The sequence below is a fragment of the Mustela nigripes genome, chromosome 4 (genome assembly GCF_022355385.1).
Source record: "Mustela nigripes isolate SB6536 chromosome 4, MUSNIG.SB6536, whole genome shotgun sequence".
NCBI lineage: Eukaryota > Metazoa > Chordata > Mammalia > Carnivora > Mustelidae > Mustela > Mustela nigripes.
In genome coordinates, this window is record NC_081560.1 from 108830593 (window position 1) to 108853199 (window position 22607).

At 38.8% G+C, this 22607-nt stretch overlaps 1 protein-coding gene across 1 annotated transcript in view; it reads left to right on the forward strand.

Moving 5' to 3' along the window:
• The window catches only part of B3GALNT2 (beta-1,3-N-acetylgalactosaminyltransferase 2), a 57827-nt gene that overhangs the window by 4484 nt on the left and 30736 nt on the right, over positions 1-22607 (forward strand). Inside the window, exons 2-4 of the mRNA XM_059397281.1 lie at positions 8529-8676; positions 16513-16613; positions 20384-20577. Coding sequence (XP_059253264.1) covers positions 8529-8676; positions 16513-16613; positions 20384-20577 — 443 coding nt within the window. The remainder of the gene's footprint in view (positions 1-8528; positions 8677-16512; positions 16614-20383; positions 20578-22607) is intronic.

Consider the following 22607-nt stretch of genomic DNA (forward strand, 5'->3'; position numbering starts at 1 on the left):
ACTAATCCCTTATTTCTGCATTTCTGGATTTTGCAGTTGTTCACTATTAATAAATGACACTGTGATGAGTAGAGATCTTTTAGTACATCACTGATTATTTCTTTAGAATAAGTTCTTAGATGTGGAATGCTGGATAGAACTTACATAGTTCTAGAAAGCCCGGGTGGCTCAGTAGGTTGTGTCCGACTCTTGATCTCAGCTGGTCTTGATCTCAGGATCATGAGTTCAAGCCCCGTGTTGGGCTCCACTCTGGACATGAAGCCTACTTTAAAAAAAAAAAAAATTATCTGAGGTATTTGATGTGTATTGGCAAATTGTCCCACAGAAGACTACCAAATTCCATTCCAGCAGCAACATAGGAGAGGAGCCATTTCCTTGAAAAAACTCTAAATTTCTTTCCAATACCAATGGCTGGGGTATTATTTAAGAAGGTATTTGTCATTTTGAACATAGCAGGAGCCTGGTTAGATGGTACCCATCTAATTCAAACTTGATTCCTAGTGAAATGGAATGTTTTTTCATTGGTTGGTTGGCTATTTGCATTTTATCTGTGAATTATCTTCGTGTCTTTTTTTTAAGATTTTATTTATTTGACAGAGATCACAAGTAGACAAAGAGGCAGGCAGAGACAGAGAAGGAAGCAGGCTCCCTGCTGAGCAGAGAGCCCTATGAGGGGCTCAGTCACAGGACCCTGAGATCCTGACCTGAGCTGAAGGCAGAGGCCTTAACCCATTGAGCCACCCAGGCGCCCCTCTTTGTGTCTTTTTATGACATGTTTACTTCTTAACTGTTCATTTCTTTTTTTCCTGTCTCCAGACACCAGAATCAAAGTAGGTTCCCTGTACTAGCAAGTAGCATAAGGTCAGGGGCAGTAGGAACGTGGGCATTCTTGCACAACTGTTTATTGAGCACCTGCTGGGGAGTTCATACCATGTAATGCAGTACTCCCAAGTCTGGTGGACTGATCTACATTGCTGGTACGTGGTAGAAGACCTGTTTTTTTGTTTGTTTGTTTTTTGTTTTTTAAAGATTTTATTTATTTATTTATTTGACAGGCAGAGATCACAAGTAGGCAGAGAGGCAGGCAGAGAGAGAGAGGAGGAAACAGGCTCCCTGCTGAGCAGAGAACCTAATGCAGGCCTCAATCCCAGGACCCTGGGATCATGACCTGAGCCGAAGGCAGAGGCTTTAACCCACTGAGCCACCCAGGCGCCCCGAAGACCTGTTTTTTAAACTGAGATATAATTGACCTACTTACATGAGTTTCAGGTGTATGACATTGATTCAGTATAAGTACGTATTGTAAAAATGAACACAGTCTAGTTAGCTTAGTTATAATTTTTTTCTTGTGATGAGAACTTTTGAGATCTGTCTTAGCAGCTTTCAGATACGCATTACAGCATTATTCACTATAGCCCCCGAGTTGTACATGACATCCCCATGACTTCTTTATTTTAACTGGAAGTCTGTTCTTCTGACGCCCTTCACCATTCTGCCCACATGCCACCCTTCCCCTCTGGCAACCGTCAGTCTGTTTTCTATGAATTTAGTGTTTTGTTTTGTTTAGATTGTACATAAGAGTGAAACTGTACCGTATTTGTCTTTCTCTGTCTGGCTGGGTTCACGTAGCATAACACCCTCAAGATCTATCCATGTTGTCAGAAGTGGCAAGTTTTCCTTCTTTTTTTATGGTAAATAATATTACCTTATATTTGTCTGTAACACATTTTCTTTATCTGTTCATCTGTCTGTGAACACTTAGGTGGTTCCATGTCTTGGCTATTGTAAATAGCACCGCAATGAACAAGGCATGCATGTATCTTCTCCAGTGTTTTCATTTCCTTTGAATAAATATCCAGAAGTGGAACTGCCGGATCATATGATAGTTCTAGTTTAAATTTTTTGAGGAACCTCCATAGTGTTTATTAGAGGGACTACAGTGATTTATTGTCCCACAAAAATGGCGCAAGCCTTCCTTTTTCTACACTTTCTTACCAACACTTGTATCTTTTTGATACTAGCCATTCTGACAGGTGTAAGGTGATCTCACCTTGTGATTTTGATTTGCATTTCCCTGATGATGAGTGATGTTGACTGCCTTTTCATATGCCTGTTGGCCATATGTATGTTGTCTTAGGAAATGTGTCTGTTCAGATCTGCTGCCTATTTTTTCATTGGATTGCTTGGTTTTTAACTATTGAATTGTAGGAGTTTTTATTTTTTAATATGTTTTCAGTATTAACCCTTTATCAGTTACATGATTTGCAAATACTCTGTCCCATTTTTGGGTTGTCTTTTCATTTTGTTGATGATTTTCTTTGCTGTGCAAAAGAAGCTTTTTAGTTGGATGTAGTGCTGCTCATTTATTTTTGCTTTTGTTGCAAAATCTGCTGCCAAATCCAAAAAATCATCAAAACCAGTGTCAAGGATCTTACTGCCTATATTTTATTCTAAGAGTTTTATGATGTCAGGTTGTTCAAGTCTTTGATCCATTTTGAGTTGATTTTTGTGTATAGTATAAGGTGGTGGTCGATTTCATTCTTTCACATATGGCTGAATAGTTTTCCCAGCACCATCTATTGAAGAGACTGTCCTTTTCCCCCATTGTATATTCTTGTCTCCTTTGTCATAGATTAATTGACCATATAATTGTGGGTTTATTTCTGGGCTCTATTCTGTCCCATTGCCCTGTAAGACAGTTTTTATGCCAAACCATGCTGTTTTGATTACTATATCCTGTAATATAGTTTGAAACCAGTGAGCATCATGCCTCCAGTGTTTTGCTCCATGTGTTTGCTTATTTCATCTTTTTTCACCTATGACCCCACCTACCTCTTTTTGGGCAACCACCAGTTCTGTGTATTTAAGAGTCTGCTTTTTTGTTTAGTTTCATCATTTGTTTTGTTTCTTAAATTCCATGTATGAGTGAGATCATATGGTATTTGTTGTTCTCTGACTGGGTTTAGCATTATACTTTCTCCATCCATGTTTTTGGAAATGATGAGATTTCATTCTTTTTTATGGTCAAATGATACTCCATTGTGCATATACCCTGTGTTCTTTATCCATTCATCTATCGGTGGACACTTGGGGGCTACTTCCATATCTTAGCTACTGTAAATAATGCTGCAGGAGACATAGAGGCGCATGTCTCTTTTCAGTCTTGTTGGTTGATTTGCAAATATTGAACCACTCTTGCATCTCTGGAATAAATCCCACCTGATCGTGGTTAATGATTTTTTTTAATGTTTTGTTGTATTGTCGGTTGGCTGATACTTTGTTGAGAATCTTTAAACCTATGTTCATCAGAATTGTTGGCTTGTAGTTCTTTTTTGTGGTGTCTTTATCTGGTTTTGGTATCAGGCTGATGCTGGCCTTGTGGAATAAATTTGGAAGATTTCTTTTCTCTGTTATTTTTTGGAATAGTTTGGGAAGAATAGATACTAACTCTTCTTTGAATGTCTGGGAGAATTACCTATGAAGCCATCTGGTCCTGGACTTTAGTTGGCTTTTTGATTACAGATTCAGTTTCATTGCTGGTAACCGGTCTGCAAATTTTCTTTTTCTTCCTAATTCAGCTTTGAAAGTTTGTGCTACTGTGAAATTACCCATTTCATCTAGGTTGTCCTGTTTATTGGCAAACGATTTCTTATAATCCTTGTATTTCTGTGGTGTTGGTTGTTATTTCTTATCCTTCATTTCTGGTGATATTTATCTGAGTCCTCTCCCTCCACCTCTCTCTCTTTCTCTGTTTTTTTATGAGTCTGGTTGAGATTTATCAATTTTGTTGATGTTTTCAGAGAATCAGTTCCTAGTTTCATTGATCCATTCTATTGTTTTCTTAGTCTCTATATCATTTGTTTCTGCTCTCATCTTTGCTAGTGCCTTCTTTCTATTGGCTTTGGGTTTTGTTCTTCCTCTAGCTTCTTTAGGTATAAGGTTAGATTATTTAAGATTCTTCTTGTTTCCTGAGGTAGGCCTGTATTGCTATAATCATCCCTCTTAGATGAGGATAGAAGAGCTAATGCTGCGCAATACCCTCCTGTTTGCTCTTTCCTGAGATTACTGTGGCTATTTAAGGTCTTTTGTGGTTTCATACAAATGTTAGGGTTGTTTGCTGTATTCCTGTGAAAAATGCCACTAGAATTTTGATAGGCATTGCATTGAATCTGTAGATTGCTTTGGGTAGTATGGACATTTAAAAAATATTCTCACCCATGAGCACCCATTTATTTGTGTCTTCTCCAGTTTCTTTCGTCACTGTCTTACAGCTTCCAGTGTACAGCTCTCTCACCTCGTTGATTAAACTTATTCCTAGGTGTTTTATCCTTTCTGATTCAGTTGTTAATAGGATTGGTTTCTGAATTTTTCTTGATAGTTCATTATTAGTGTATAGAAGTGCCTCTGATTTTTATAGATAGATTTTGTGTCCTGCAGCTTTACTGAATTTATTACTTCCAGGAGTTTTTTTTTGGTTGACTCTTTAGGGACCTATTTTTCAGTATATCTGGAAGGAGAAGTTTTTTCAGAGGCCAAAATCTGCCATGCCCTTCTCCTCTGCAAGAAAAGGAGAAATGTGTGTAAACTAAACCACTTCCACAGAAGCAGCATAGACATGGAGTAGAAGCAAAGGAGAGGAATGGCAGTGGAATGAGATCAAAAAGTAGTTTGCAGCCGTAAGCTGTGGGATTTTCACAAGCCACATGGTCATCTTTATCTTTATTATTTATTTATTAAGTTTCAGAAAAATCTTGTTTGGCAGTGAGAAGAAGAAACCGGGGATAAACCATTAGGATAGCCTTGGGATTTTTTTTTTCATGTTTTAAGTTTTTATTATGAATATTTTTAAACATACCAAAAGTAGAAGATTAGAACAAATATTATGTACACACCATACATCTTCAACTCACATTTTTCATACACACTCCTACCCACTTCTTCCCACTGGATTATTTAGAGGCAAATAACAGAGAAATTATTATTTTCATAAATATCTTAGTATAGTGTCTCTATCAGTAGACATTAAAAAACCATAACTACAAAACCATCATCACAATTAGAAAAATTAATGATTCTTTCCAATATTTAGTGTTCAGAATTTCCCAATTGTCTTTTTAAATTTTAATTCTAGTGTAGTTAACATGCAGTGTTGTGTTAGTTTCAGGTATACAGTACGGTGTTCAGCCCTTCCACAGATCTCTCAGTGCTCATGATTAGGACACCCCTGTCATGGTCCAGTGAAAGATAAGAGTCTGACTTGAAGCAGGGGGTAGAATTAATGACGAGAAAGGGACTGATTTGAGACATTGTTCATGAAGACTTTCTCAATCAAGAACAAGCTAAATTATGTTTCATGTAATCCATTTCTCAAAGGCTTATTTTGATTATCTACCAAAAATGAAGCAGTGATAATTTGGCATTTAACAGATTGTTTTAGTTATTTTATGATTTTTCTTTTGTGCATCAGCCTTGTTTTGTGCTGATGTCAGGTAAATGAGGCATTTAGATTAAATGTCTCTTTGCTCTTCTACAGTTTTTAATAATTCCAGAAGACATTTTGTAATGGATGAAATAGACTATCTGAAGACTTTTTGGTATCGGGGTTTTTTGTTTGGTTGGTTTTTTGTTTTGGGGGTGTTTTTTTTTTTAGAAAGCTGAGACCTGGGGATTTAAATAGCTTATTATGGGTATCATGAAGCACGTTGGCTTTGGAATCAGTGTCAGATATGTCTGGTTACTACATTTGCCTCATTACTGTTGTTAAAAGTACTTACTATTTCTCTGTGAAAGAGTAGGGGGTGAGATGGGATATCATTGCCAATTTTACATAAGCACTTAACTTATCCTCCAAATTGAGACTCATTTAGAGTTAGTTCCAGCAGTAGGTACAGATTTCATCTTATAGTTCTGTGTACCTGAGAAAATATGTTCCTGAAGTGTTTATTTCATTCATATAAATGTTTAATTTCCATGAAATTAAAAAAAAGTAATGTGCTAACCAGCATTTCCAGTGATCTGCTTATCACTGATTTGCCTCCAAGACTCTGTTAGGAATAAACATGACTCTGTTAGGAATAAAAGATCGGAATTTAGTCTCTAGGAGCTACATGGAGCTGTGTTGCTAATTGAAGGTGATGGAGAATGGAGGTCAGTTGCTGTGGATTAAATCTTAGCCTCCCGCCTTACTAATTGTTTGCCTTAGGGGAATTTACTGAATTCTCTGTGCCTCTGGCCTTGTTTGTCTCGTAAGGAGCCTGACCCCACCTACTTTTCGGTGTTGTGAGCATTAAGTGATACTCTACATGCAAAGTGTTCAACTGATACTCTATGTGTAGTACTTTTTAGGTGTGCAGTGAATATGGTCTATTATAAGCAAGGAAAATTTGTATTTACATTAAAGACAAGTTCCTGCCTGGGGCATCTGGGTGGCACAGTTGGTTAAGTAGCCAGCTCTTGGTTTCAGCTCAGGTCAGGATCTCACAGCACTGGGATCAAGCCCCAACTCAGCCGGGAGTCGGCTTGGGACTCTCTCTTACTCTCCCTCCCCCTCCCATTTGTTCTCACTCTTTCTCTCTCTCTCAAATACATAAATCTTAAAAAAAAAAGGACAAATTCCTGCCTTTAAAGAATTCATTTTAGTACAGGATTCCTGGTAAGCTAATATAACAAGTATCTGTACTTTATTTAGATTGGTTTTTTTGTTTGTTTGTTTGTTTTGGGGGGTTTCTTTTGTTTTTAGAAATGTGTCTTTTGTGGAAAATAAGGTATCTACACAAAAATTCCTATATTCTTAGACGAATTATAATGTAATATCCTTCAGGTATCCTATTAGAAGGGTCTGTCTCCCAGATTTTCTTATTATTTTAATTGGTCCTTTGAAAAAATACCATCATGTTTTTGTTGTCTTTTGACTGATTGCTTGGATCCTCTGGCATATAAAAAGATTGCATGTAATGTAGGCAAGCTCTCTGGCCTTCGATTATTTAATTTTGGAAACATTTTGGATCAGTTCCAGTCATTGGAGAAAGAGATGAAACGGCCCCTCATCAGAGCTATGTATAAGCTTGTAGCTCTCCAGCTTTGAAACTGGCGATAAAAAACAAAATATCTTCCCCTTCTGTCCACAAAGGACAGTTTTTTTTCTTAAATGTAATCCTGCCCATTAGACCTTACAGCAGTAAAAAATGAACCATTCGCATGACTTGTCACTTGATTTTTTTGTTGCTTCCCTGGAAATGTTGCCTCCCTCGTTCATTCCTTGGAATATTATATTAAGTGATACGGGGTTTGCTGGCTGTGGAATTTATTGGTGTTGCTCAGGGTTCTGGTACTTTTCAGCATATTAGTCTTTCAGCTTTATTTCCCAAACTTAATAATTTTTTTTGAGAGAGAGAGCAAGAGCTGTAGTGGGGGGGCTACAGAGGGAGAAGGAGAGAGAGAATCCCAGGCAGGCTCCATGCCCAGCACAGAGCCCAACATGGGCTTGATCTCAGGACCCTGAGATCATGACCTGAGCTAAAATCAAGAGTCGACTCCTCAAGCAACAGAGCCACCCAGGCGCCCCCTATAATGTTAACGTAGGCCTTCACTTTTGAAAGCACGGATTTGCGTGGTGGTTATCGTTTGCAGATGGTTGCCAGTGAGTGCCTACTGTTTTGGTACCAAACCAAGACCTTTATATATATCATCTCATTTAATTTTTACAATAACTCTATGAGAAGTGTTACTACACCCATTTGTAGTCTAGGAAACTGAGGCTCAAGAAGGTAAATAACTTTTCGGGGTGGCTGGCTGGCTCAGTCAGTAGAACATGAGACTCTTGATCTCAGGGTGGGGAGTTCAAGCCCCATGTGGCGGATTGAGATTACTTAGAAGGTTTTTTTTTTTTTTAATTTTTAAATTTTTATTTTTTATTCATTTATTTGACAGAGATTGATTGAGAGAGAGCCATCACAAGTAGGCAGAGAGGCGGGGGGGGGGGGCGGGAAGCGGGCTCCCTGCTAAGGGGCTCGATCCCAGGATCCTGAGATCATGACCTGAGCCGAAGGCAGAGGCTTTAACCCACTGAGCCACCCAGGCACTCCTAGAAGTTTTTTGTTTTGTTTTGTTTTGTTTTGTTTTGTTTTGTTTTTAATCTTTAATTAAAAAGAGAAGTTAAATAACTGTTACTGGACATAAAAAGAACCAGGATTCTGCTCGCGGCCTAACGGACTCATACTGCCTACTGTTGCGTGGTTTATGCCACTCTGCCTTTCCAAACTCATTCTCACCGTAAACATCTTAATAGTTTTGAAGTTTTAGGTACTTATGGAAGCATAAATATATACATACGTAGGGAAGACAAAAAGACTGTATGCCAAAGAGTCATGGTTATCTGGATGGTACGTGTGATTTTTTAAATATTTTTTTGTATTTCTTTGTATATTCTATACACATGAACATGTATTACTTTATAATAAACATTTTTATGTCACATATGAACAGTAATTGAGATATGACATTTCTAATTTATTGTTGCTTATTTCTAGATCAATTGGCCTCATTTCCTCAGTGGAAGTCTAGTCACTATGATGTGGTAGTTGGTGTGTTGTCTGCTCGCAATAACCACGAACTTCGAAATGTGATAAGAAGCACCTGGCTGAAGCATTTAATACAACATCCATCATTAAGTCAACGGTAGGTTTTCTGAGTTGGCACTTGCCTGATTAACTGAGTAAATGTTCTGGATAACCTCTCCTGAGACAGTCAGAAATGTTAATTTAGGCATGTAGCCACTCTTCTTGGGAGAAATGGCTGTTTTATTTTGCTTTCCCTTCACATAGAGTCACATAGTTCTTAATGGAAAGATAATTAGGGGAGAATATATTCATTGGTTAACATACTAGCATTTATAGATACCTAGTTTGTTTTGTTTTTAGAATAGTAGTTCCTTTTTTTTAAGAGAGCAAGAGTGAGCAGGGAGAGGGGCAGAAGGAGAGGGAGAAAGAATCAGAAAGAACCTTAAGCGGTTTCCATGCCCAGCACAGAGCCCAGTGCAGGGCTGGATGTCACCACCCTGAGGTCATAACCCGAGCTGAAATCGAGAGTTGGACACTTAACCACTCAGGTGCCCCTAGAATAGTAATTCTTAGAAGGTTCTATTCCAGGGGCACCTGGGTGGCTCAGTGGGTTAAAGCCTCTGCCTTTGGCTCAGGTCATGATCTCAGGGTCCTGGGATCAAGCCCCACATCAGGCTCTCTGCTCAGCAGGGAGTCTGCTTCTCCCCCCACCCTGCCTGCCTCTCTGACTACTTGTGATCTCTCTCTCTCTCTCTCTAATAAATAAAATAAAATATAAATTTTAAAAAAAAGTTCTATTCCAAAATAAGTCTCTGGTTAGACATGTTTGTGTCTAAATATGCTTTTTACCAACTTCACAGAGACACACTGAATTTTTCCTGTTCTGTAGTGTTTCTTAAATTGTGTGCTCTGCAGTGTGTAGCTCTTTTTCCTGCCTGCCCTTCCACGGCTGAGCTTTGGTAGCACATCTCATGTTGGTATTAGATGGCTCAGTTATTGGTTAGGAGCCCAAGACCTTAGCAATGAGACCAGGCTCTGAAGATGACATCGTGAGGGGCTAGTGGAACAGAAGCATGGGAGACTGAACTTTTAGTTCTGCGGAGACACTCAGATGATAGGCGGTTCTCCATGGCCCTCTTAGGATTGCATTACACTGGCACATTTGGGACTGATTAGCTACACAGTTGTAGCATTTTCTTGTCATCAGTTGTGAACATTTATAGATTTCCTATCTTATTCATAGCGGCTTTCATTCCTTTTCAAGACAGATTTCCTTGGTTCATGATCTCAATGATAATAGTACCGATAAACCAGCAAATGAAAGGCCTTGGACTCCTCACTGCTGTCAGAACCTCATCCAAAACCTGCACTTCCTTCTTTTTCTGTCCCAGAGAATAATGACCCCTCTCTACCTGTTGCTCAGAAAACCCCAGTGACTATGTTATAAATGAGGGAGTGAGTCCCCCTTATGGGTCTTTAAGGATCCGTCCAGCATGGTCACAGAAGGTACACTGGGAGAGGCCTATGAGATTAGATCTAGTCCACTCCCAAGTCCTAGAGAAGGAGGCCCAGTGCGCCACACAGGGGGCGGCCACACAGGAGGAGCGTCCAGGGAGCAGGTTCAACCAGGCAGGTGGCGAGTCCACAGTGGGGCCCCATGGGTACATGCCTTTATGGGGGCCACAGGGGCCTATACAAGCAGGAGGAGGGAGAGGATTTCACTGTTGTGTTCGAATGTCACTGGGTGAGTGAGGGAGGGCCAGAGGGGGATCTTATGGCAGGGACCAGCTTTATCACTCCAGTGTATCAGGTCACCTGGGGAGGATGCTCATAACCTCTTTGTGAGGATGTTGAGGCTCCAGGAAAATAGGAAATTTTAAAAATTTGTACTACATTGTTATCTTGATTTCTTCTTTCTCTCACATGCCACATCCAACCCATCAGCATGTTTTCTTGGTGCTACCTTTCTATATTATCCAGAATCCAACCCCTCACCACGTCTACCACTACCATCAGAACCACCACCCTCTCCCCATCAGGCCCATCAGGCCACATTACCTCTCACCTGGATTCTTGCGGCTGCCTCTATATGGATTTCCTTCTACCTTTGTTCCCCTGTATTTTATTTTCTGTGCAGCAGCCAGTGTGCTTCTTTTAAAATTCATCAAGTTACGTCTATTTTCTGTTCATACCCCTACATTGGCTTCTCTTTTGCTCAGAGTGAAATACCAAGTGCTCACTGTGGTCTTTGACCTTATCTACATCTACTTCGCCTACACTGGTTAACATTACCGTGCTTCCATCATACACTAAGTGTGCTTCTGCCTTGGGGCCTTTGCACTTACTGTCTCCCTGTCTTTACCACTCTTCCACTGGACAATCCTCGTTGTTCACAGTCTCACATTTTTCAGCTCTCTGTTTAGAATTCACCTTAGCAGGAGGCAGCTCTTTATTAAAAAGCATCTAAGCCCTTTTCGCTCTCCATCCTCCCTTGACTTCATTTTTCTTTATAATACTTATTATCAACTAGCATTTTTATTATATTTAGCTTTGTGTTTTAAATTGTCTTTCCCCATGAGAATATAGTTTCGTGAGTGTAGGGACTTTAACGTTTTGTTTTTTTTTTTTTTAAGATTTTATTTTCAGAGAAAGAGAAAAAACACAAGTGAGCAGGGGAAGGGTTTGAGGGAGAGGGAGCCAAGGAGAAAGGATCTTCAGCAGGCTCAACGCACTGGGTGTGGAGCCCGACATTGGGCTCAATCCTACAACCTGAGATCCTGACCTGAGCCAAAACCAAGAGTTGGGTGTTCAACCAACTCAACCACCCAGGCACCCGGGGAATATCACTTATTTCACTGATGTATTCCTAGTACTTGGAACCTAACTTGGCACAGAGTAAGACACTCAACATCTCTTGAGGGAATGACTCAGACTAAATGTAGTGAGGAAAATTAACATTCAGATAGTCACGAGTCATTTATTTGCCATCATAGCATTACTGCTTTAAATTTAGTAAGCTTGGTGATTTGTTCTAATGATGGGATACTTATATAAAAATAGATACTAGCCAAAAACTTCTTAGGGCAGAGTAATTTTGTGAATCTAGTAAGAATATTTAAGATGGCTTTTAAAAAACGAATTTGTTAAATATCTGCAATAATTTAGTCAACAAACTTACTCATTTCTGTTTATACTTTTGTTCTAAATGCTAGTTGTTTACGAATGGGTATTCTGCCTTAATTGGCCATTAGTAAACGAAAATGTTTGCATTTCTGTGGCTGTGGCTTACCTTCAAATCTTACATTTCACTGAAGGAGCCAGATTCCACATACACTTCCAGGACATTATTTAATGAAAAGCCTTTGTAATAAAATTAATAAATTGTCAATTTCACAAGTAACTATTGAGTATCTTCTGCTGCATGCACGTAGTTTACTGCATGTGGTAGAATGCAAAGATAGTTGCCATAGAGTCCCAGTCTTTATGGGAGCTTGAAGTTTAATAGAAGGAAATAGATGTAACAGTGTAATAAAATGTTATATGTGCTATCGTATAGATAGATAGAAAACAGCCTGGAGTGTTTGGGAAACTCCAAACAGTTCCATGTAACTGGAACCCTGGGTTGGGGAGGGGAGTTCAGAGGAGGGTGTGGATGAGTGAGATGAAGCGCTCGGGAAGGAAAGTGGGGCCGAGAGACAGGGATTATGAGGTAGAGAGGGAGGCCATCCAGCCCAGGGGCAGGCTGTGGCCAGGCCCTGCAGAACAGCTGTGGGGACAGAGGCATGGTTTGCTGAGACCTGGCTAGGCGCTGAGGGGCTGAACTGAAGTGTGACCTTAGAAGAAAAAGGTAAATAAACAGCAAGAGGGAGAGGAGAAAAAGGAGTGGAGGATGATTGCTAGCTTTCTAACTTGGAGAATAATCAATCAAGGCAAAAACACTAGATGAAAAGAGCAGGTTTCATGGGAGAGAAGTTCTGTGGTGGGTATGTTGAGTCTGGTACCTGAAGGCAGTAGAGTGCTGGTGGAAGTTTACCAACTGGCTCTCGGAAGCATAACAATTATGTGTACTTGTGCATATGTATGTGTTCTAAGTTTTGCTGATATAAATGATGTATGGTGAGTAGCTGACAGATAATAGCAGACGCGCCTCTCTTTATTATAAATTCCATGATTCCCATGAATGCTCCCATTGTTCTAGACCTTTGTATCTAACCAATTACATGTCGCACCTGACAGGAGTGCAGTTTGGACATAAATATTTTCTTTAAGATAGAGTAAAACTGAAGTGACAACCGAGATATATGTCAGAACTTTACTCTTCATCAGTAAAATCAGTGACTTCTTTGTTGAATCAAAACTTGTTGGGGCGCCTGGGTGGCTCAGTGGATTAAAGCCTCTGCCTTCAGCTCAGGTCATGATCCCAGGATCCTGGGATCGAGCCCCACATCAGGCTCTCTGCTCAGCGGCGAGCCTGCTTCTCCCCTCTCACTCTGACTGCCTCTCTGCCTACTTGTGATCTCTCTCTGTCAAATAAATAAATAAAATCTTTTAAAAAAAAAAAAAACTTGTAATAAGTTTTGAATAGTGGAAGGATGGTTCCTCAGTTTTTTGTGCTATTCACAATGGGGTGGCTACAGACACATCACTTTTTTCTTTTTATTTTTAAATCAGTTATTAATCATATAGTGTTACATTAGTTTCAGGTGTACAATATAGTAATTCAACAATTCTGTACATTACACAATGCTTATCAAGATAAATAGACTCTCAATCTACTTCACCTGTTTCTCCCATCCCCTCCACCCACCTCCCCTCTAGCTACCACCAGTTTGTTCTCTGTACTCAAGAGCCTGTGTTTTGGGGGACACTTGGGTGGCTCAGTCAGTTAAGCGTCTACCTTCAGCTCAGGTCATGGTCCCGGGCTCTGAAATCGAGTCCTGCATCAGGCTTTGTGCTCAGCGGGGAGCCTGGTTCCCCCTCTGCCTACTGCTCTCCCTACTTGTACATGCACTCACTCTCTCTTTCACAGTCTGACAAATAAATAAAATCTTTTAAAAATAAAATAAAATTAATTATGAAGAGACTGTTTTTTTGGTTTATCTCTTTTTTTTGTTCGTTTCTTAAATTTCACATATAAGTGAAATCATGTGGTATTTGTCTTTCTCCGAATTATTTCACTTAGCACAATACTCTATCTAGATCTGTGTTGCTGCAAATGCCAAGAGTTCATTTTTTATGACTGAGTAATATTCCATTGTATATGTATATACCACATCTTTATCCATTCATCCGTCAAAGAATGATTGGGTTGCTTCCATATCTTGGCTACTATAAATAATGTTGCAATAAATACAGATGCATATATCTTTTCGAATTAGTGTTTTCATTTTCTTTGGGTAAATACCCAATACTGGAATTACTAGATCATATAGTAATTCTGTTTTTTTTATTTTAAAGATTTTATTTATTTATTTGACAGGCAGAGATCACAAGTAGGCAGAAAGGCAGGCAGAAAAAGGAGGAAGCAGGCTCCCCACCGAGCAGAGAGCCCAGTGCAGGGCTCGATCCCAGGACCCTGGGATCATGACCTGAGCCAAAGGCAGAGGCTTTAACCCACTGAGCCACCCAGGTGCCCTGATAGTTCTATTTTTAATTTTTTGAGGGCCCTCCATACTGTTTTCCACAGTGGCTACAGCAGTTTGCTCTCCCACCAGCAGTGCACAAGGGTTCCCTTTTCTCCACATCCTTACCAATGCTTGTTATTTGTTGTCTTTTTGGTATTAGCCATTCTAACACCTGTGAGGTGGTATCTCATTGTGATTTTGATTTGCATTTCCATGAGGATGAATCACATTGAACATGGTTTCATCTGTCTGTTGGTCATCTGTATGTCTTCTTTAGAAAATTGTCTATTCATGTCTTCTGCCCATTTTTTAATTGGGTTGTTCGGTTTTTTGATGTTAAGTTGTATAAGTTCTTTATGCATTTCGGATATTATCTCTTTATCGGATTTGTCATTTACAAGTATCTTCTCCCATTCCATAGGTTGCTTCTTAGTTTTATTGTTTCCTTCACTGTGCAGAGGCTTTTATTTTGATGTAGCCCCAGTAGTTTAATTTTGCTTTTGTTTCTCTTGCCTGAGGAAACATAGCTAGAAAAATGTTTCTACAGCTGTCATCAGAGAAATTGCTGCCTATGTTCTCTTCTAGGAGTTTTATGGATTTAGGTTTCACAGTTAGGTTTTTAATCCATTTTGAGTTTATTTTTGTTTGTGGTGTAGGAAGTGGTCTCATTTCGTTCTTTTGCAGGTAGCTGTCCAGTTTTCCCAAACCCTTTGTTGAAGAGACTCTTTTTCCCATTGGATATCCTTGCCTCCATTGTCATTGATTAATTATCATTAATTAATTGCCTCCATTGTCATTGATTAATTGTGGGTTTATCTCTGTACTGTCTATTCTGTTCCACTGATATATGAAGACATGTATTACTTTTTTAAGTTTAATCTTCGTTAATTTTTCCTCCAACAATTTAGGTTTTTTTCTCCATCCCTTAAAGTCAATGAAATCCTTATTTGTAGTGTTCGCTAGTTTCCGTGGTATAAATATTCCCACCATGACCCACTTCAACCAACTAACACAACATCTCTGAACACAGACTGGGGAAAGATATGTAGTAGCATACCATTTTATTTCTACTGCCCAGATATAATAGGTAAATATAACCTCAAGAACATAGGTAGTAGTGAAATAATTAAGAAATCATTAATTTGAATATTTTCTTTGTTTTTAAAGCAGTGTGTTTCATTGTAAGTTTATATAATTTAATAAAGTCTGTTCTTAATAACTAGCCCACAGAATTCCTGAAGATTTAGCAGGTGGCTTTCATAAGCTAGTAGGAGCAGGTTCCAGCACACCACTGTCATCTATGGGCCATCTGGGAAAAAATGTTCAATGGATACATACGGATCTTTTAGGAAATGGGTCCAAACTAGAGATGCTAATTTGGGAATCTTTCCCAAGCTAGTTAAAGTCTTGAGAATAAATATTGTCCAGGGAGAGCAGGCAGAAAGAGTGAGAAGAGACCCAGAGCCAAAGCCCTGCTTTAATATCTACCATAATGGGCAGAGTTGGCGAAGAAGAGCCAGTGCAAGTGACTGAGCCAGCCACATAGTTGGGGGGAAAGAGCCTTGTAAGGAAGCTCTTGAAGCATTCTTGAAATACAGACTGAAGGGCTGAAAAGTTGTCTGGATTTAGCAGCAAATCAGTGGTTACGTTGGTGGTAAACAGCTCAGTATAAGTGGTGGGTATTGAAGCTAAAATTTCTGTTTTATAAAGTGAGTGGGAGATGAAAAACTAGAGCCTACAATTTTAGTTCATTCCTTTGTGGGACTTCACTAAAAAAGGTGGAGACAAGGAAGGGATGGTCAGTAAATAGAAATGAGTATCAAGACTTCATCGTATTTGTAACGTGTAGGGAAGGAGCAACAGGTTACAGGCTCCTACACCTATAAGGTGTAGGAGACAAGAAGACCTCTTCTTGAATAGGAAGACTAATCTGGTCTGGAGCAATAGAGGAAATAGGAATAGGAATAGGAAATAGGAATACAATAGAGGAAAGTAAATAAAGAAGATTGCAGATACAGATATGTTTTTAGGTTGGACTGTGAGAAACTGACTTTACTGTGGTTTGTTTTTAATTAGTATGAGCATTTGCTGGTAGCCCGGCCAAACATATTCATACTCGCTTTGACATAGTACTACAGTAGAGGGCTTATCCACATGTCACGTGGTGGTTGGCAACTTTCATTTTGCTTGTTCCTGTTTTGCTAGACTAGAAAAATAAAGTTAGAATAAATATTTGGGTCTTAAAGTAAAAGCTTTGAAATGGGCATGAGGAAACGGGCATGCGCAGAGTGCTGATCAGTATCTGATGGTAATGCCAATACACCTTTCAGTGTGCTTGTGAAGTTCATAATAGGAGCTCATGGCTGCGATGTGCCTGTGGAAGACAGGGAAGATCCTTATTCCTGCAGACTGCTCAACATCACGAATCCGGGTGAGTCATCTTTTTCCACAGCTCTGTGCCTCCGTGTACAAGTTTGATGTTGAGGAAAAGTTGCTAAGCTGGCTAGTCTGGTGGTCCGCTCGACTAAGATCAAGCTTTCATCAAAATGTACCTTTCATCCTTTTTGACAGATTGAGTGATCGCTCTAGCTCTCTGTGAAGAGTCTTTTTAGATATAGTTAATTTCAGGATCCAGGAGAGTTTGTTTCTCAGTATGATTCACATGCATCTGGAGATTTCCTTGTGCATAGATAATCCTAGAAAACTTGAGTTTTGAACTTTGAGACACCTGCTGATTTCACCATCTTGTCAATTTATAGTAACCTTGATACAAATATTATGAGTCAACTTTCCCTTAGGATTATTGCCTATAACCTCCTACAAAAGAAACAAGTAGTAAAAATTTTAAATGAGTAATATTTTGTATTCCTTACAGATAAAGATTTGTGGGAGTTGATGATGAAGAAAGATGGCCCTAATCAGGTTCCTCTATTTCCAGGGAACCAGTTTTAGGATGTTGCTAACTGTGTAAGCAGATGTCTTTCTTTACCAGCATTTCCTGTTATGTTCAGCTATGGTTCTAAGGAAAAGTAAACTTTTCACAGTCTTAAGTGTGCCAATTATGACCCCTGGAATTTTAAGATTTGTCAGGTCTTATGTACACCTTACTCTTACAGGCAATGACAGTGTTGTCGTTGAAAGCCTGGGCTTTCAAGTCAGGTTCCATGGTTTTGCGTCTAGGCTCTACCTTTTTGAGCTGTGTGACCTTTGGTCAGTTATTTACCCCATTTGTGCCTCAGTTTCACCATCTATAAATTGGGGATAAAAGTATTTACCTCATAGGCATTGACAGGATGAAATAAGTTGATACTTAAACTTAGGGACATGGTACTTAATGTTATTTTATAAGAACCTGCCTTTTATAAAGTTAAGTTTCAGTTAGCTTTTTAAATAAATTATCTATTGTATAAAGCTGAGTTTTCTTACTTATGCTCTTTTAGTTAATATTGTAAGGAAAATGTCATGTGTAATTGTGTTTCTGTGAGGCAGTCCATTAGCTTGTGCTGGAGTCCCAAAAGAACCATGAACCTAATAAAATGTTGCAATCCTGATGATGTAAGAATAGCCTAGAACAAATTACATTTGAAATCCAAAACCAAATCAAATTTTTAAAAACCTCAGCTTGAATTAACCAGATTTTTATTATGTTAAGTATTATTATCCATTAATAGTAAAGGAATGAAGCTATTAATTAATAGAAAATTTTCATAAGTGCAATACCTAGATTAAAAAAATTTTAATAGGTGTGACTAAATTTTTTTTAAAGATTCATTTATTTATTTATTTTTAATTAAATTTATTTATTTTCAGCATAACAGTATTCATTATTTTTTCACCACACCCAGAGCTCCATGCAATCCGTGCCATCTATAATACCCACCACCTGGTACCCCAACCTCCCACCACTCCCCCCGCCACTTCAGACCCCTCAGATTGTTTTTCAGTGTCCATAGTCTCTCATGATTCACCTCCCCTTCCAATTTCCCCCAACTTCCTTCTCCTCTCTAACTCCCCATGTCCTCCATGCTATTTGTTATGCTCCACAAATAAGTGAAACCATATGATAATTGACTCTCTCTGCTTGACTTCTTTCACTCAGCATAATCTCTTCCAGTCTCGGTCCATGTTGCTACAAAAGTTGGGTATTCATCCTTTCTGATGGAGGCATAATACTCCATAGTGTATATGGACCACATTTTCCTTATCCATTCGTCTGTTTAAGGGCATCTTGGTTCTTTCCATAGTTTGGCGACTGTGGCCATTGCTGCTATAAACATTGGGGTACAGGTGGCCCTTCTTTTTCACTACATCTGTACCTTTGGGGTAAATACCCAGGAGTGCAATTGCAGGGTCATAGGGAAGTTCTATTTTTAATTTCTTTTTTTTTTTAAAGATTTTATTTATTTATTTGACAGAGATCACAAGTAGGCAGAGAGGCAGGCAGAGAGAGAGGAGGAAGCAGGCTCCCCGCTGAGCAGAGAGCCCGATGCGGGACTCGATCCCAGGACCCTGAGATCATGACCTGAGCCGAAGGCAGCGGCTTAACCCCTGAGCCACCCAGGCGCCCCCTATTTTTAATTTCTTGAGGAATCTCCACACTGTTCTCCAAAGAGGCTGTGCCAACTTGCATTCCAGGTGTGACTAAATTTACATTGAACCTTATTTTATCTTTTTGATGACTCAAATGTCATTTTCATTTTATTTCAATACCTTAAGGTCATCGTGAGTATTAATTAATCATCATGCTCCTCTGAATATCTAGAAGTTTTGATTAATAACATTACTAAAGCAGCAGGACTTCCTGTGTCTAGGTAGCTTGAAGTTCAAGGTATATTTGTTTTTAATAGATATGTAGTTAGGTTTTAGCATGCTTAACCTATATGCATATACTTTGAATCTTTTATATTTACTGAGTGTATTAAAAAGAAAACATTTTGCTGTCATCCAGTTTCTTTGGAGTCTAGACACTGTGGCCAGTGCTTGGCCAACCCATGACAAAATGTGTAACCACCTTCTTCCCCCTTCTGCTTATGTATGTAAGTGGGTGGAGGGTCATCAATTCCATCAGGCACATTTTATTGAGCATTACTAAGTGTAAAATAACATCCTAGGAATTCAAAGGTAGGGATCCAGATGATCTGCTGGGTGTGGGAAGAACACTGAATTTCTGTTTATCTGAAAAGAAGACAATGTTTTCTTTATACAGACTGAATATATTGGTATCAATATATGTGTCTATTTTATAAATAGGTATATGAGTGTGTGTACAAATGTGTTTAACTGATGTGGTTGTGTGAGCAGGAAAATTGGAAAACCACAGCTCTGAAAGATACAAAGAACTTTGATAAAGTCTTTTAGAATAAGTTTCTATATTACTTTACAAACTAGCACTGATATTCTCAGCCATGTGAACTACTTCGTGTAATCGGTCCTGATTCATTTACAGTAATTGAAAACATTATTTGTAAAGGACTGTTTTTGGCTTCGATTTAGGAAGCTGTGGGGAGTGGAAAGAGTACTGAGTTTGAAGTTCATAAACCTGGGGTTGATTCCTGCCTCTGCCACTTTCCGTGACCTCAGGCAAGTTACTTAACATCACCAGGCCTCAGTATCATTACACGTGAGGTCAGATAATGCCACGACCACTCAGTGTAGTTGTGAAGTTGTAAATGTGATGGGGCATGGCACACAGTATTTGGTCAGAAATGCTACTCTGATGTGCTTCTCTTTTATCAGTATTATGTAGTATTTATCGGTATTATGTAGAAATTTTCAGTGTTATTGGAAGTGATTTCAAGGACTTTTGTCCTGTGACATCACAAGTATTTTAAATTGCCCAACAAGAAGAAGGGTCTTTGGAATTTGCAGAGCAAGACTAAATTTTCTCATTATTTTTCACTGCATTAGGTACTGTTTTAATATCCCTATTTATCGAAACTTTCCTAATAGATTATTCCTCTATGGCATTTAGACATACATATGCACACATGTACATACAAAAACTTATTAAAGTAGTTTTGATAATTAAATATTTTATCTAGATATAGCTAAAAATTTCATTCTTAAATTTCAAAATTAACTTATTTTTTTCCTAGAAGCAGCCATATTTCTGAAGAATTTCCTTAATTGCTGCCATTTGTGAAAGAATTGTAAGATTTTATTTGTTTGGTTATGTAAAACTCTTTCTTATGATTTCCTTAGTTTTGAACCAGGAAATTGAGGCTTTCAGTCTTTCTGAAGACACTTCATCAGGAATTTCTGAGGACCGAGTTGTCAGCGTGAGCTTCCGAGTTCTCTACCCCATCGTTATTACCAGTCTTGGGGTGTTTTATGATGCCAGTGATGTGGGTTTCCAGAGGAACATCACGGTCAAGCTTTATCAGGCAGAACAAGAGGTAATGCTTTGTTTTGTACAAGGTTTTCCCCATTTTTCTTTTTAAAAAATACCAGCTTTTTCCTCATGGCATATAGTAGACTGGAAGACTATATAATTACATCTGGTTGGAAGATTTGCACTTTTCTTCCCTTACTGATTGGATACAGTATAGCATAATAAAGTAATGTGCTGGTTAGGGCACAGAATACCAGTGAAAAATAATGTGTTATATCTAGAAAAGAAAAGGTTGGGGCAGATTAGAAATTCCCAACCTAAAATCCCCTAAAGCCTAAGGAATAACAAAAGTTGATAATGAATGCGGAAACTTTGGGACTCTGAGGTATAAGCAAGTATTAGTGTCTCTTCGTTCCAACCCTGAAAGTCTGTCTCTATAATACAAGACTAACAGCTACTTCAAATGTCTTTTGTAATAAAGATGTTGAGGGACTCAAAGTTTAAAACAACTGGGGTTACTCTCTTCCTGGTATGTAGGGTAATCTGATTTATTCATGGAGTACATCTGAAGGAGTATATTAGGAAGGAATTGTATTTGAAGAGATCCATTTGTAGAAATCTTGGAGGAATTATACAGTGAATGCCCATGTAGCCACCTAATTTCTACAGTAGTCAACATTTTGCTATATTTCAGGGCACCTGGGTGACTCAGTCAGTTAAGCGTCTGCCTTCAACCCAGGTCATGATCCTGGAGTTTCAGGATCCAGCTCCACCTCGGGGTCCCTACTCAGCTGGGAGTCTGCCTTTCTCTCTGCCCCTCACCCTGTTCATGCTCTCCCTTTCTCTTTCAAATAAATAAAATCTTAAAAAAAAAAAAAGTTTGCTGTATTTGCTTTATCATATATAAAGTTGTTCAATGATCTATCTTCTTATTTTTCCTGACTGTATTTCAGAGTCAGTTTCAGGCATCCTGACACTTTGTCCCTAAGTACTTCCACATGCATATCATTAACTAGACTTTTATTTTTTTCCATTAACTGGGCTTTAATATTTGTGTTTTTTTTTTAATTTTATGCACAGTGAAATGTACATTAGGTCAGTTTTTTAAGTTTTTATTTATTTAAGTAATCTCTACATTAGGTCAGTTATGTTTTTTTTTAAGTTTTTATTTATTTAAGTAATCTCTGTGGGGCTCGAACTCATGGTCCTGAGATCAAGAGTCACATGTTTTTCTGACTGAGCCAGCCAGCACCCCCTTGGTTAATTTAAACTGCATAAAGCTGTGTAACCCAAACCCAAACCCCTATCGCCCTGTCCCACTTTTGAGAGGTGGCCACTCTTCCCTTTTTTTTTTTTTTCTCTGTTATCATAAACTGGTTTTGCTTGTTTGTGATATTTCATATGTAAATAGAATCATAAAGTACTCCCCTCTGTAAGGCGTCGTTCACTCAACATGTTTTTGTAGCTCATCCATGTGCTTGTATGTATTCATGATTTTTCCCTTTTCTTTCTTTCTTTTTTTTTTTTTTAAGTAAGCTTTTTACCAAATGTGGGGCTTGAACTCACAACCCTGAGATCAAGAGGACATACTCTACCCACTGTGCCAGCCAGGTGCCCTATCCCTTTTCCTCTTTTTAATTGCTAAGCTGTATTCCAGCAACATGTTTATCCATTTTCCAGTTGCTGGGCATATAGAATGTTTCCAGGTTCTTCTCCTTTATTCTGTTAGTGGGATGAATTAACATCTGTTGATTCTGAAATGTTAAATCAACCTCCTCTTCCTCTTGGTCATGATGTATTGATGTATTTTTTTTTTTAAGATTTTAATTTATTTATTTGCCAGAGAGAGAGCACAAGCAGCAGGAGCCCCAGGTGGAAGGAGAGAGAGAAGCAGGCACCCCCCTGAGCAAGGAGCCTGATGTGGGACTCAATCCTAGGACCTCAGGATCATGATCTGAGCTGAAGGCAGATGCTTAATGGACTGAGAGACCCAAGCACCCCTCTTTTTTAATAGATATAGATATATACATAAGTAGATGGAAAGAAAGAAATTGTGTTTCCCAGCATGTAGTTGGGTCTTCCTTTTGATCTAGT